Source organism: Polypterus senegalus, chromosome 2, assembly GCF_016835505.1.
Source record: "Polypterus senegalus isolate Bchr_013 chromosome 2, ASM1683550v1, whole genome shotgun sequence".
Lineage (NCBI taxonomy): Eukaryota > Metazoa > Chordata > Cladistia > Polypteriformes > Polypteridae > Polypterus > Polypterus senegalus.
This window is the reverse complement of record NC_053155.1, coordinates 152,634,882-152,648,971: the sequence shown is the minus strand read 5'-3', so window position 1 is coordinate 152,648,971 and position 14,090 is coordinate 152,634,882. Positions and strand designations below refer to the sequence as shown.

General features: G+C 37.3%; 1 protein-coding gene across 14 annotated transcripts in view; it reads right to left on the bottom strand.

The window, feature by feature from the left end:
• The window catches only part of LOC120523489 (target of Nesh-SH3), a 281,674-nt gene that overhangs the window by 56,092 nt on the left and 211,492 nt on the right, over positions 1-14,090 (bottom strand). For all 14 annotated transcript variants that reach the window (XM_039744835.1, XM_039744841.1, XM_039744837.1 and 11 more), the window contains 5 exons: positions 8,619-8,693; positions 3,984-4,103; positions 3,297-3,386; positions 1,885-2,094; positions 1,650-1,755 (listed from right to left, as the gene is read on the bottom strand). In XM_039744835.1, coding sequence (XP_039600769.1) covers positions 1,650-1,755; positions 1,885-2,094; positions 3,297-3,386; positions 3,984-4,103; positions 8,619-8,693 — 601 coding nt within the window. The remainder of the gene's footprint in view (positions 1-1,649; positions 1,756-1,884; positions 2,095-3,296; positions 3,387-3,983; positions 4,104-8,618; positions 8,694-14,090) is intronic.

Genomic DNA, 14,090 nt, shown 5'->3' with positions numbered 1-14,090 from the left:
ATACTGTTTACCCTAGATACCATATAGCAGTTCTTGCAATATGGCAGTACACAGACTAAGCCTTTTCTAATACATTTCACATTATGCAGAATGGGCAATTTGGCAAAAAATAACTTATATCATGTTATATTCTGTTCTATGTTAATTATGTGGTACTTGCTTTTCATAAATAAATTGGTCACTACAAATGTAGATTGAGATGGCTGAAATTACATTGAACAATCAGCCTGGAACTATGGTTTAATGCTCTGAAATAAAAAAAAATAAGAATAACAGGCAACCATTTATTTTAGCTTTTTTTCTGAAATGGCAGACGCCATTTTCCCATTTTCATTTTAAAGATACACAAATAATGAAAAGAACCACAAACAAAGCATTAATCCCAATGATAAAGAGAAAGAGTGGAAACACAAAACATTGTTCAGATGTAATAGGGAATAACAAAATATTAACTACTTTTGAAGTAAATATTATAGTAAATACTGTACTGTATATGTAAGGATGTAAGGACATACAAATGTATAGAATATGTATTATAAGTGAATTCCATTTTTTTATTTAGGATTTTTAAATGCCAATGTTTCTGCATTTTTTTCTGCTTGGGCAATGTTGAGCAAGGAAGTACAAAATAAGATTTGCTAGAACATATGTGCTCAGGAATGATTTCCAGCTAAAAATTAGTCCTGTCAGCTTTCACTTTTAGAAGTTCTACACAAGGGACTAATTGGAAATTTCGGTTTTTCATTGAAGCAGATCATGATTACTCAAATATTTCTGCTTCAGAATACCATTTACTGATGTCAAGAAGCATTAGAAAATGGAATGGAATATGCAGAAGAAAAAGAGAATATACTGTATAGTACTTCTATTATTTACTGTGTCAGAGTATTTTATAAACTGTATAATGAAGCTTATTTTCAAAATAAAGCAGCTGTTCATAAAGTATGATTAGAAGAATCTATGAGTCGTGCACTGTGAAAACTAATCCTAAATTTGGTTATTAGGACAGGATAATGTTATTAGTCAACAGTTATTAAATATAAAAATAAGCTTTTTAGAGCAATAACTATTGAAACAGTTGAAAAGCACCTCTAAGCTAAACTTACAACCCATTTTGACTTAGACCAAACATAACTTAAGATTAAAAACAAAAAAGAATATCTAACAACATATGAGAACATTAAACCTTTAAGAAATGTTGTGTTTCAAAGAAACATCAAGATACAGCTTAAAAACAGACAAATACGTACCATCTTAGTGATGATTTAGAGGGGTCAGGGTGGCAGTGAAACTTGCCAAGCAGTTCAAATTACAGCAAAATAGCATTTTGCTCAAGGAGGGAAGTGATGGAAATCAGACAAGAGGTTTTGACTTACTTCTGTAAATGGAACAGCACTTGTGCTGATAATGGAAGGGTATTATTACTCTGCATTCTTGGCTCACACTGTTTCATTGAAACCCAGAGGGAATATTTTACTAGTATAGAGCAGACTCTTCAAGGAAAATAAATGTATTGATGGCAAAATCTTGGCACATCAAACCTTTAGTAATAACTTTAAAACTCAGCACCATAAGTGGGGATTCCACAATTGCAGTTATGCATGGAAAAATCTGCAAAGCTAAATATAGACAAGATGGACTTTTGTTACCTTGTGTTTGGTTTCAGGTTTTCCACTGCAGTGTGTGTTTGGTTGGTTGTCAATACAGATTCCTCTTTACCCGTAGATCCCCCTTCCTTAGAAATAACCTCATATTCTATAAAAGAAACCAACATTTCTTCATCACCTCTTTTCATAATGAATGACATCTTTTAAACTGATTTTATTCTATTTGGGCTTACAATTATTTTTCTGGAAATAAATGTACTCTAAGCAAGCTCCACACCTGTTGCTGTATCATTTTTGACTTTTTCCCAATCAAGAATCACAAAGGATGGACAGCCTTCAACTGTGACCACTGTCAAGTTGGACGGTGGGTGTTTTGGTGGGCCGTTGATGTCCTGATTTATAATATCTTCCTCAGGGAAGTGCCTCATGGTTTCTGTGATTGAGCAAGGGACTTTGTCCTCTTTGTGCACATATTTCACATGTGGAGCTGAAATAATCAGAAAGGAAGCAAATTCCGTTAAAAATATTTTCCATAAGTACCAAAGCAAATATGTTAAAAAATACAGTAATTCTAGCATATCAACATAAATTGGTCCACTAAAAGCCAAGTTGTTTCATGCAGGGACAGACAGACATAGCTATTGCAATAGGTTTTCTCATTAATTAGGAACACACCCAAAAAGGCTTATTTGTATTATAGGCGATTAGAAAATAATTACTTAGTACTTTCTAATTAAAGAAAATTAAAACTATATTGTGACCCTAGAGCCTGGTTATTAATTCCTAATTCATTTAGTAAAATATTACAAACTGAAAAGTATGCAAGTGTAACCTATGTATTTAGAAGGGGAGGTAAACATCCTGAAATATTCTGTTGACATAAATTGTGAAGACCATATTTCATAAATGTGTATCAATCTCTGATCAAGAGCAATGTTTGTATTTCTCAGTGATAAATCTGGTATTTCTGTTATAAAGCAATTTGGTGCTGAGTTGAATGGTAAGCAAAAATATTAATACTTCCTTTTCTTTAGTGTAACTACACTTATATATTTTAATATCTTAAAATGATAAGAGGTTAGGAGCATGCGCTGATAGTGTGTTGCCGCACCCACCACATGACGAACCAGCTGGATTTTGACTCGAGTGTAGTGGGTGACACCTCAGCACCACACTGGAACAGATGCTGGAGTGTCAATCCCACCACCAACCTACAAGTTTTTCTTGAAAGTTGGAGGACCTGCTTGCAGGGCTGGATGTAGACTAACATCATACCGAGGAGGAAGCTTGCAGGCTAAGGGCCTTGCTCAAGAGCCCAAATGAGTAGAGTCACTTCTGACGTTTACGGGATTCAAACCGGAAACCTTTGGATTGCTGGAGTAGATCCCCAGCCTCAGAGCCACTACTTGATGCCATGTTTATATTCCACTCTACTGAAAATATTGGCTTATTAGACTAATAGTTTTTTCATGGAGTTGTTGATCCTAAACCAAGAAGATGAATAGAGAGTAAGGGTATCCAAATCTACTTTTCATAAAAGTCTTTGATAACAGAATAATAAGAACTGTATTGCACAATAGTGCCAAAATTAGAAAGACAATGAGCCAGTACATTTCCAGGTAAGATGAATTAAAGTGATAAACTGTATTATTTATAGAATAACAATAAAAGGAAATATTTTCCACATACCTACAAAACGTTCCTTTCCCATTACATCAACATCAGTTACAGGAAATGAAGTGAAGACTGAAGAATTATCTATAGGTTCCATTCTGCTTGCTGTTTTTAGAAGCATTCAAATGAAAGTAACCATGTTTTAATACTTTTATTATTTTACAGAGATTAGCCACAAGTAGAAGAATAGTAAAGTTCATTCTATTTAATTACTTTAATTTAATTCATTGCTGAAACTTTTTAATACACTATGAAGAAATATATTGGTAGTTTAAGGGGAATATGGTGTTTATAAACCATTTTTTATTTATTCCCCAAAACAAGCTCTCAGAAATGTTTCATTAGATTTGGAAAGAGCAAACATATTATACAAACTCCACAAAGGTATTGGCCATTTCAAAATAATCAAATGGGCTAGTAAAAAAAGATAGTGGGAGCTATAAAGTCAAGCAGGTGTGGTAACATCATTATGTAAAAGGTCTTAGCAGAAGCACATAATGGTCAGAGTGACAACAGTCATAGACCAAATGATTTCTGTTTTATTTTTTTTACACAGTTCAAAGCTTGTTTTATTTACTACTTATATACATCCCTCTCGGGATAGCAGGCCAAAAATATATATCTGCAAGGATTATAAAAAGCAGATTCCAACCACTGTGGTGGCTTATTATGAACAATTTTTTGTCAGGTAACAATTTTTACCATTTATATTTGGTGCATCAGTGGTAGTGATCCACTTTCTTTCTTCTTTTGCTGGTTTTTGTGTTGCAGAAATCTTGTCAAAAATTAAAGATTTGTCAGTATCCAACTCCATCTTTTTACCTGTGTTTGATAAAACAGTCATTGAAATACTCTAAATATATTCCTTCTTTTTATTTGTTGCACATGCAGAGGGATAAACATTACACATTAACCTAAAAGAATTAAACTGATACCAAATTATCATTGACATACTTGTACTGGTTGAGTATTTCTAATCTGAAATGCTCCAAGATCCATAATGACTTGAGCAACAACATGATGCCAACTATGTTCCCTCAATTTTTTTTTTTTTTTACTGCTGTGCAGATGTGAACAACATTACATACAGATTCCAAACAGCTTTATTCATTTTGAGCAGTAGGTCTGGTCCACTGTGATGTTTAAAGTGCCACAAAGCTGCAATATATGTCTGACAACAGGAAGGGTGGTGGAGTTTGGGTGTTTTGGCTTTCCCCAGAAGATAACGACATGATCCTCAACCAGGGTTGGGATACCCCATGAAGCACTGATTGCCACAAAGTACCATCACTCATCATTTTGCTGCATTTCCCTACTTGGTCAAGGGTGTCCCCAAGTGACCTCCTTATGTATATGCAACTATTTCACAATCCAAAACTATCCAAAACATTGCTGGTCATACCATTTTAAATTAGGGATGCCCAACCTGTATAACAGTGAAGAGTTCGATTTCCACATAATCTCTGAGATAAGCATTGTGCCCGGGCTAGTGTCATTACCTGTCTCTTAACTGATTTCTGTAATATTGAAGAGCTGCACTGATGCTAACCCAGTGTATTCTCACTCTTTACATCACTCTTAGGTAGCTCACTTTATATGCCCAAGTTAGAATTTATATGACTTTGGCAAATTTTACTTTTTTAGGCTTCCCCGTAGCTGGTACTGAAACTGCTCACTTTAATGATGGAAATGACAGCCTCTACTCTAGCTGGTTCACTGCAATGTGTTTACTATTAAATGAAGATGGGACTGGATAGCCACGGCAAACATCCTTCTACATTTCTGGTGAACTTCTGGTATTTCCTCAAATTTCTGTTCTAGTTGCCTGGCAAAGCAGGGATTCCCCTTTGGTTTTTGCCTGTTTACCTGCATATTAACAGTTTTGTTCCAGTTTCCAAAGCATCCAGAAATCAGCTTTTCACTGTTGTTCATCTCATCTATTGATTGATTGGAGTGATTGGGAAGGAAACCGAGAGAAACAATGGAAGCAGGTAGTTGGGAAGACAGCCCTATAGTAGTGAATGGCTGGTGCTTAAGGGTTAGGAGTCACTCCTGCTGAGTGATTTTGGGGAGCAGAAATGACCAACCACTCCATGTATGGCTGAGAAGTGACAGTTGGAGTCCTAACACTTTGCACCAACTCATTGCTCTCTGTATGTGTCCTCACTATTTATGAATGTTTTTATATATATAATATATATATATATATATACACACACACATACACATATATATATATATATACGAGGGTTATGGTTATATACGTGAGGGAGTCAAGCCAAAGTTAGATTTGTTCCATTTTCTAATCAATTCCATTTTCTAACTTGAGCTTGACTCCCCCTTGTATATATATATATATATCTATATATCTATATATATATATATTGTGGCGAACGGCCAGGGCCCTTACCAGGCTCTGACACCTCTATAGTCGAAGGACGAGGGTAGAAAGCATGCTCAAAGCATTATCTCCCCTGGAACACTCGAGGGCAGTCCCTCTGGGTTGCTGCGGCATCATGGACAGGGCTTCATGGCGGTTGGAGTTTGGTACAGCCCTGTTGAGACCTGAGGGTACTGTAGTAAATGTGGAGCCCTTTATTGCAGCACTTCCACCACACCCTTAAGTGCTGCCGGAAGGAGAATACGGGGCATCTGGAGTACTTTCAGGTGCTCTATAAAAGGAGTCGCCTCACTCCAATAGGGGGAGACAGAGTCTGGAAGAAGCGAGACAACGCTTGCCGGGAGGCGTGGAGGTGGAAGCAGAGAGAGAGGGAGAGAAAGAAAAAGTAGAAGAAAGAAGGCAAAGGAAACATGTATTTGTTGTATCATTGGTGCTTGCTGTACTGTGCTGAGCAGGTGGGAAATGAGTGAAAGCATTTCCCACAAAAAAATAAAAAAACGTGTGTGCTGAACTTGTGTCCTGCATCTGTCTGTGTTGGGACTGGGGAGCTGTGTGCCCCCTGCAGGCCACAAGATACATACATATATATGTAACTAGTAGCCCAAAAAGGGAGAAAGTGAATTGCGTATCTTAAAATACAGGTAAAATTCTGTTACAATGAACTGCTAGGGGCCTAAAAAATACTTTGTTGTAATGAGATTCTGTATTTGTTTCTATAGTGCTTTCTTTAACTTGCATCCAAGTGTATGCAATCATTTCAATAGCTTCTTTTGAGTTAATTTTAGTCTTCTCATGTCTACAAGTTATGCTGACGAGAATTTTTCTCAGCATGTCCTTGCAATAATACACTTTCAGAGTGCGAATGATGCCCAAATGCAATGGCTGAAGCACTGCTGTGCAATAGGGTGGGAGGAAACAACGCAAACATTACCTAAATTTGGAAGCATTGGCAGCACAGTTATCAATCAGAAACTGAATTATCCTTTTCTTCTCCTTCATATTGTGAGGTTTCTGAACTCTTTTGGGACCTCACATGGGAACTTCACGCTAAAGTGAGTACCGAAGTGCGATTGCTGTATCTGTGGAAGATTGTTTGTCCGTTGCCAGGGCAGGACAACAGCAGGCTCATAGCACTGCAGTGAAGCTCCACAGAAACGAATCCTAAAAGATTGTGGGCACGCAATAAATACCTGTCTTACACATCAAAGCACGAGGCTGAGTCTCAGTACTTTAGCTAAACCAGCTTTAATTAGCTTAAAACAGCAACAGCAGGGTTATTTATCGTAGCGTGGTCTGCCACTCTCCTATACTCGAACACAGCAGTCAGGCAGGGTTGTGGCCAGGTTAGTGGCCAAGTAATCATGTTCCCTGCATTTACAATGTTCCTTGCATCACCCATCGAGATCTTTTCTGTTTGCTTCAGTGCCGGGCTGCATCAGAGCTATGAGCCTGCTGTTTCCCTGCTGTCTTCCACAGACGTGGTGATCGCACTTTGGGATGCTGTTATGTGTGTTGTCCAGTTGGGGGAGGTCCCTAGAGAGTTTAGAAACGTCACATTTTCTTGAATGAGTGCCACATTAATAGGAATGTTTCTTAAATGAGCATCACTGAACCATATAAAAATGGCTTTTCCAACGTCTTCAATGTCTTCTTCAGCAGTTCACATATATTTGCAACCCAAGATTTTTCTTTTTTTTTGCTCGTTTTTTTGTGTTTGTCATTTCTATAGGAGGGTGACAATGAGTAATAAATTCCAAAGGATGTTTTTCAAATGTTGACGAGCAAAAAGCAAAAGGTGTCACTGAAAACCACAGAAAACAAAAACAGCAAAAGAACAGTACAAGGAAAATTCAAAGAAAGAAAAAAAAAATTACAGTGTTCCTGCTTGGGGATTGTTGTGCACAACTGAGCTGCGGCCACAGAACTAACTGATCTGTGGATGATTCATTCAGGCATTTCAAGGTCTTTTGGGCACTTCGTTGTAATGAAAGTATCTGCTGAATGTATTTCGTAGTAATGAGATTTCTATAGACTGGTGACATATAGACCATAAAAATACTTCGTTGTAATGAAAATTTCATTGTAAAGATATTCATTGTAACAGAATTTTACCTGTAATATCTTAAAATAAAAATTGCAACCTATCAGTGTCATAATTAGAGGGAAATGATTAGATATAAAGGAATGAAAAGCAATCAATAAGGCAGGGTTTGTGGGGTGTTGGTCTTGAAGCTTTTTTTTAATTATTTAGATGTTCTTCTTTTTAAGCTTGCATATGCTGGGTTTAATGGCATTTCGTTTGAGGGCCATGATTCAGCCAGCTCTCTGGCACTTTTAGTATTAGCCCTGAATTGTACATGCACTGGAAGACAGTGTAGCATCTCATTCTAGTTTTTTGAGTGAACTGTTACAATATTTTTGATAAAATTTGGCCAGGAAAGTTCAAAATCCCTTTCAAATGATTTTAAGAACTGAATGCTTAAAGGTTATTATCATATAGATAAATATCAAGGTAATGCAAGAGCTGAAATCCCAGGTAAATTTAAAAGTTAATCTAAGTACCATCCTCACCTATGATGACAAGTTTGGCGAGAGTATAGCAACTGCTTCTCCATGCAAAGAGGAGGCAGTTGAAGAGTTTTGGGCATTTAAAGAGCACACATCTAGAGCTGAAAATGATGGTGATGCAGTTACTCCTCCACCCATTATATTAATTAATAAACAATTTAAATTACATTCATTAGGAAGCGGTGATTTAGTCTGACATGGTGGCAAAGGATTCTCCATGCATGTTAATGAATTTATAAGAGCAGATGAAACATCTGAACATTTGTTTTTAATCCACATTTTCTCTTAATGAATAACTAGCAAAATAGGCATTGACATTATAATATGATTCTGTTATGGTTTAACAAAATGGAAAAAAGATTTCTTACCACTTTCACCTGGCTTTCCCTCAACAACATTTGGTATCAACGTCTTAGCTGATGGCAAATTCTGAAGAGAACCACCTGGATTAAGAGGAAAAAGACAGGAAAAGGAAGTCATGCAAAAATATTCCAATATATATATATATTATATATATTTTATATTATATAATATACAATATATAATATTATACAATAAATATGGAAACACATACAAAACATATATACATTTCATGCATTTTTACTGTAATAAAATCTCCATATTGATCAACTATGCACATTTTTCTGGTATTTTTATTTGACCTACAGTGGTAATGAGCAGTAGTTTTGCAGGTTTAAAATACATATTTTGAAGAAAATGTTTTGTGAGGTATTATTTTTACTTACAATATTTGCCTTCTTTCTATATGAAACATTTTACCTTGAAACACAATCACACATTTAGTAATATAAGAAATTTATTATCCAACTTTTTTGCGGTAAGGAGACCAGAGTTTGTGTCCTGGGTCCTTCCTGCATGGAGTCTGCATGTTCTCATGGCAAGTTAGGTGGATTGGCAATGTTTAATTGGCCCTAGTGTGTGGTTGGGGTGTGTGTGAGTGTATGTGTGTTTGCCCTGCAATCGACTGGTTCCCTTTCTAGGGTTTGTTCCTGCCTTGTGTCCTATGCTGGTTGGGATAGGCTCCAGCACCACCCCTGACCCTGTTCAGGACAAAGCGGATTAGAAAATGACTGACTGATTATGATGCTTTACAGGTATTGTTTGTAAGTGAAGTGAATAACGTCACAGACTTAGAAATGTAATCACCTTGTTCTAATAAAAATGCCAAAGAATTGACCTGCCAAGACTATGCAGACCACCCAGAAGGGATTCTGGTGATATTACTGGATGTGTGAAACTACGTGCCCAGTATCCGAGTTTCAAATAGGCACTTTGTCTCCTTAATTTTAGAAATAAATTTGACCCTGAGTAAACTGTGAAGTGCAGTTATAGTGGGCCAAGTGTAAGGCAGATTATACTGCATGACCAGTCTCACATTCATACAGTCAGAGATGCTCAATTTCATGCCCATTAATATGCATAGACATTTATTTACCTAAACAGGAGAAATGTTCTTCTGAGTGGTGTTTTAGGTAATAGTTCGGCTCTATATGTTCTTGTTGTTTGGGTGCAGCATGAACAACACCTTGGTTCCTTGACTAGACAGGTAACTTAGACAGTCTATTAAGGTCTACCCTCTAATGGACTATCAGAATATATTAACCCTTGTGTGGCTATCGGTTATGTGGAATCGATTTCCTAAAAAAAATTTTTTTTTTCAACCTGATATTAGATGCCCTTGGCTCATTTTCTTTAAAGTGCACATTAAGGTGCAATTTTTCATCAAGTACATATTGTGCCCTCCAAAAACACACATACATTTCACTGGTGGTATTGGGTCTGCTAGACCAAGGTGCAATGCAGTTGTGGAAACTGTCTATAAGACAACAATACCATAACTTTAGAAGAATTGTTTCCACAAACCCTAAACCAAATCCCATCATACCAATCATACCAATCATTTACATTATCATCAACCATGAATATCCCCCATCAACTCCTCCATGTCCACCCAACCTCCAACAATACTTTGTCCGTAAGACAACAATAACACCACTTCAGAAACATTGCTTCCAAATGTCCCAAACCTAATCCCATTATACCAATCATTTACATCACCATCAACCACAAATACCCCCATCAACTCTTCCATGCCCATCCAAACTACAACAATAAGTTTCCCATTCATGTACAATCCTTAATCTCATCAGACCGATCATTCTAATTTCTTTTCAAAATGGAACTGAGAAGGGACATAACAAATAAATACCTCTGCATATTTAGCTTCTTTCCAAAAACAATCCAGTATGGCAAAGAATTTTTCTGCTTTGTTGGCCTTATACATTAGTTGTGAATAGAGAGAAGACAGTAACTCTCTCTAACCTCTCTCTCTCTCTCTCTCATTTCTCCTAGGGCACGAAGTAGAAAATGGCCGACAGTGGGGTAACTCGCGTTGAAATCGTAATTGAGGAACTCCAAGCTCTTGATGAAAAGATTCAGAAACTCCTGTCCCGACGGAAATACCTGAGAAATCTGAAGGCCCGGCTGTTGGATAAACCGTCCTTGCCATCTGGAACCGGCGAAACATCAACCCCGCGTTGTGCCGACCTCACCCCCGCGTCTCGTAGGAGCGACGCCGCTGCTGACCTCGGTGGATTTCAGCTATGCAGGCGGGGGTTCAAGGCCAGAGCACCTCCATCGGCACAGGCGAGCATTTTATCTCAGAACCGGTTTGACCCTCTACGCGTCCCCATTTCGCCTTCAGCACCTGGTGATGTATTAGTGGTAGGTGATTCCATCGTTAGAAACCTTAATGTCGCATGCCCTAATGCAAAATCGTTTGTTTCTTGTTTTCCGGTGCTCGTGTCCGAGATGTAATGAAACGTGCGCCAGCAGTCTACGAGAAACACAAGGAGAGGGCAGTTGGATCAATCGTCTTGCATGCCGGCGTAAACGATATAAGGCACCGACAATCAGAAATCCTGAAGGCTGACTTCGCAGCTCTGATTAGAGACACGAAGGAGAGGACCCCATCGGCAAAGATCTTCGTTTCGGGTCCACTACCTCTCGTCAGACGATCCAACGAGTACTACAGTCGTCTGCTAGGGTTGAACAACTGGCTACAGGGTTTCTGCAAGAAGAAGGATGTCGGCTTCATCAACAATTGGAATCTCTTTTGGAAAGGCCGTCTCTTCAAGCGTGATGGCCTGCATCCGAACAGTTTCGGTGCCCGGGTCCTCTCCGAAAACATATCGAAGGTAATTCGTTTTCTTGACTATCTATCTCTGCTCTTAACCCCGTCCGAAATAATACTGTTGTGCCAGGACATGATGAATGTTTAATAGAGTCTTCCGTTAAAGTTCACACCATTAATACTGTAATAAGCAATCTCAATGCACGTAGAAAACCTAGGAAATACGGCATAAACTCCAATAATCTAATTAAAATCACTATTTTAGAGGAACAATGTATTAAAACTATAGAACAGATCACAGATTAAACAAAAATATACACAGAGCGCTAATAATAATAATTTAGTTCCTATTCCAAATAACAATAACGCACATAGTACTCATCTCTGCACCTCCAAACATTAAATATGGCACTATTAAATGTCAGAGCTTTAACTAACAAAACGTTTTTATCAACGATCTTATTAGTGATAAAAATAGATCTTATTGCACTAAATGAAACATGGCTGAATTCAGATGCGCGTCAGTTTTAATCGAATCTGCCTCCGGATTACAGTTTTACTCATTCAAACCGCCAGGGAAAAGGGGCGGATTGGCTAACATTTACTCGAGCGATTAAAATGTAAAGATGTCAGTTTTGGTAAGTTCAAGTCCTTTGAGTATCTCGCCGTTGTTATTCATGGAGATTCTCAAGTTCTAATACTATCCGTGTATAGACCTCCTAAATATAACGCGCGTTTTTGAGGAATTCTCTGACTTAATGTCAATTTTAATTACTAATTATGACACACTCCTAATAGTTGGCGACTTTAATTTTCATATAGATAATCAGTGTGATCTAAAAGTAAAAGAATTTATGAACCTCCTGGATTCTTTTGATTTGAGACAACTCATAAATCAGCCTACACATAAAGCAGGTCATACATTAGACTTAGTGATTACTAAAGGACTGAAAGTTGATATAAAACAGATCATTGATATTGGTCTATCAGACCATTTTCTTCTACTTTTAATATAGAAATAATGATAAAAACACTCATGAGAAGCATATTGTTAAAAACGCTTCTTTGATTCGCAGCAGCTTTAAAACTTACAAACATTTTAAGCAATCAGTCCGTTTATAGTGCCAGCTATAATAGCGAGGACAATGTAAATAGTAAGGTGGAAAGATTTAATTCTAAAGTGAGAGCTGCTGTTGACATAGTTGCACCTGAAAAGACAGTGAAAAAATCTTCTAGCATTGGTATACCATGGAAGACCCAAAGAGTGTCTGATTTAAAGAGAACATGCCGTAGAGCTGAGCGTCAATGGAGGAAGAGTAAACTTACTATCCACCACGAAATATTAAAAGTCAAAATAACAGAATACAATAACACTGTCCGTCTTGAGAGACGCTGCTATTTCTCAATATTATAAATAACAATGCTAGTAATCCTAGAGTCTTATTTTCAACAATTGATCGCCTACTAAACCCAGGTAGCTCAAAGGAATGCCTCCTAAGTGCTTCCAGTGAAACCTGTGAGGCTGTCGCTGTATTTTCAATCAAAAATTAATGATATTAGAAATAACATAGTATATCTCCCCAACACTAAGGATCCCCTAAACCCCAACATCCTGTTATAAACAAATTAAACTCTTTCACTAGGATAGATTTACCTGATTTACAAAAATAATATCTCAATTAAAACCCTCCACCTCGTCCTTGACCCGATACCAACAAGGTTTTTCAAAGAAGTATCAGGCGTGCTAATTGATAATGTTCTTGACATAGTAAATTCGTCACTAGATACTGGGGTCTTCCCAGACTGTCTTAAGACTGCTGTAGTTAAACCCCTACTTAAGAAACATAATCTTGACCCTCGCTCTTGAAAATTTTAGACCCATCTCTAACTGCCCTTCTTAAGTAAAGTTCTAGAGAAGGCAGTCATTATGCAGTTAAATGACCACCTAAATAAACATGCTATTCTTGATAAATTTCAGTCAGGTTTTAGAACAAATCACAGCACAGAAACTGCACTCGTTAAAGTAGTAAATGACTTGCGGGTAAATGCAGACAGAGGCCATTTATCTGTTCTCATCCTCTTAGATCTGAGTGCTGCATTTGACACCATTGATCACAACATTCTTAGAAATCGCCTTAGTCAATGGGTGGGCCTCTCTGGCAGTGTCTTAAATTGGTTTGAATCCTACCTGACAGGGAGAAAATATTTTGTTAGTTGTGGGAATTACAACTCAAGACACATGATATCCAATATGGTGTTCCACAAGGCTCTATCCTGGGTCCGCTGTTATTCTCAATCTACATGCTTCCGTTAGGTCAGATTATCTCAGGGCACAACGTGAGCTACCACAGCTATGCTGATGACACACAGCTGTACTTATCAATAGCACCTGATGACCCGATTCTATTGATTCACTAACACAATGTCTGACTAGTATCTCAGAATGGATGAATAGTAATTTTCTCAAGTTAAATAAAGAAAACTGAAATTTTAGTGATCAGCAATAATGGATACAATGAGGCTATTAGAAATAAACTGGATACATTAGGATTAAAAGTCAAGACGGAGGTAAAAAGCTTAGGGGTGATTGTTGACTGTAATCTGAATTTTAAATCACATATTAATCAGATCATTAGGACAGCATTTTTCACTTAAGAAACATAAGTAAAGTTAGACCTCTTTATCA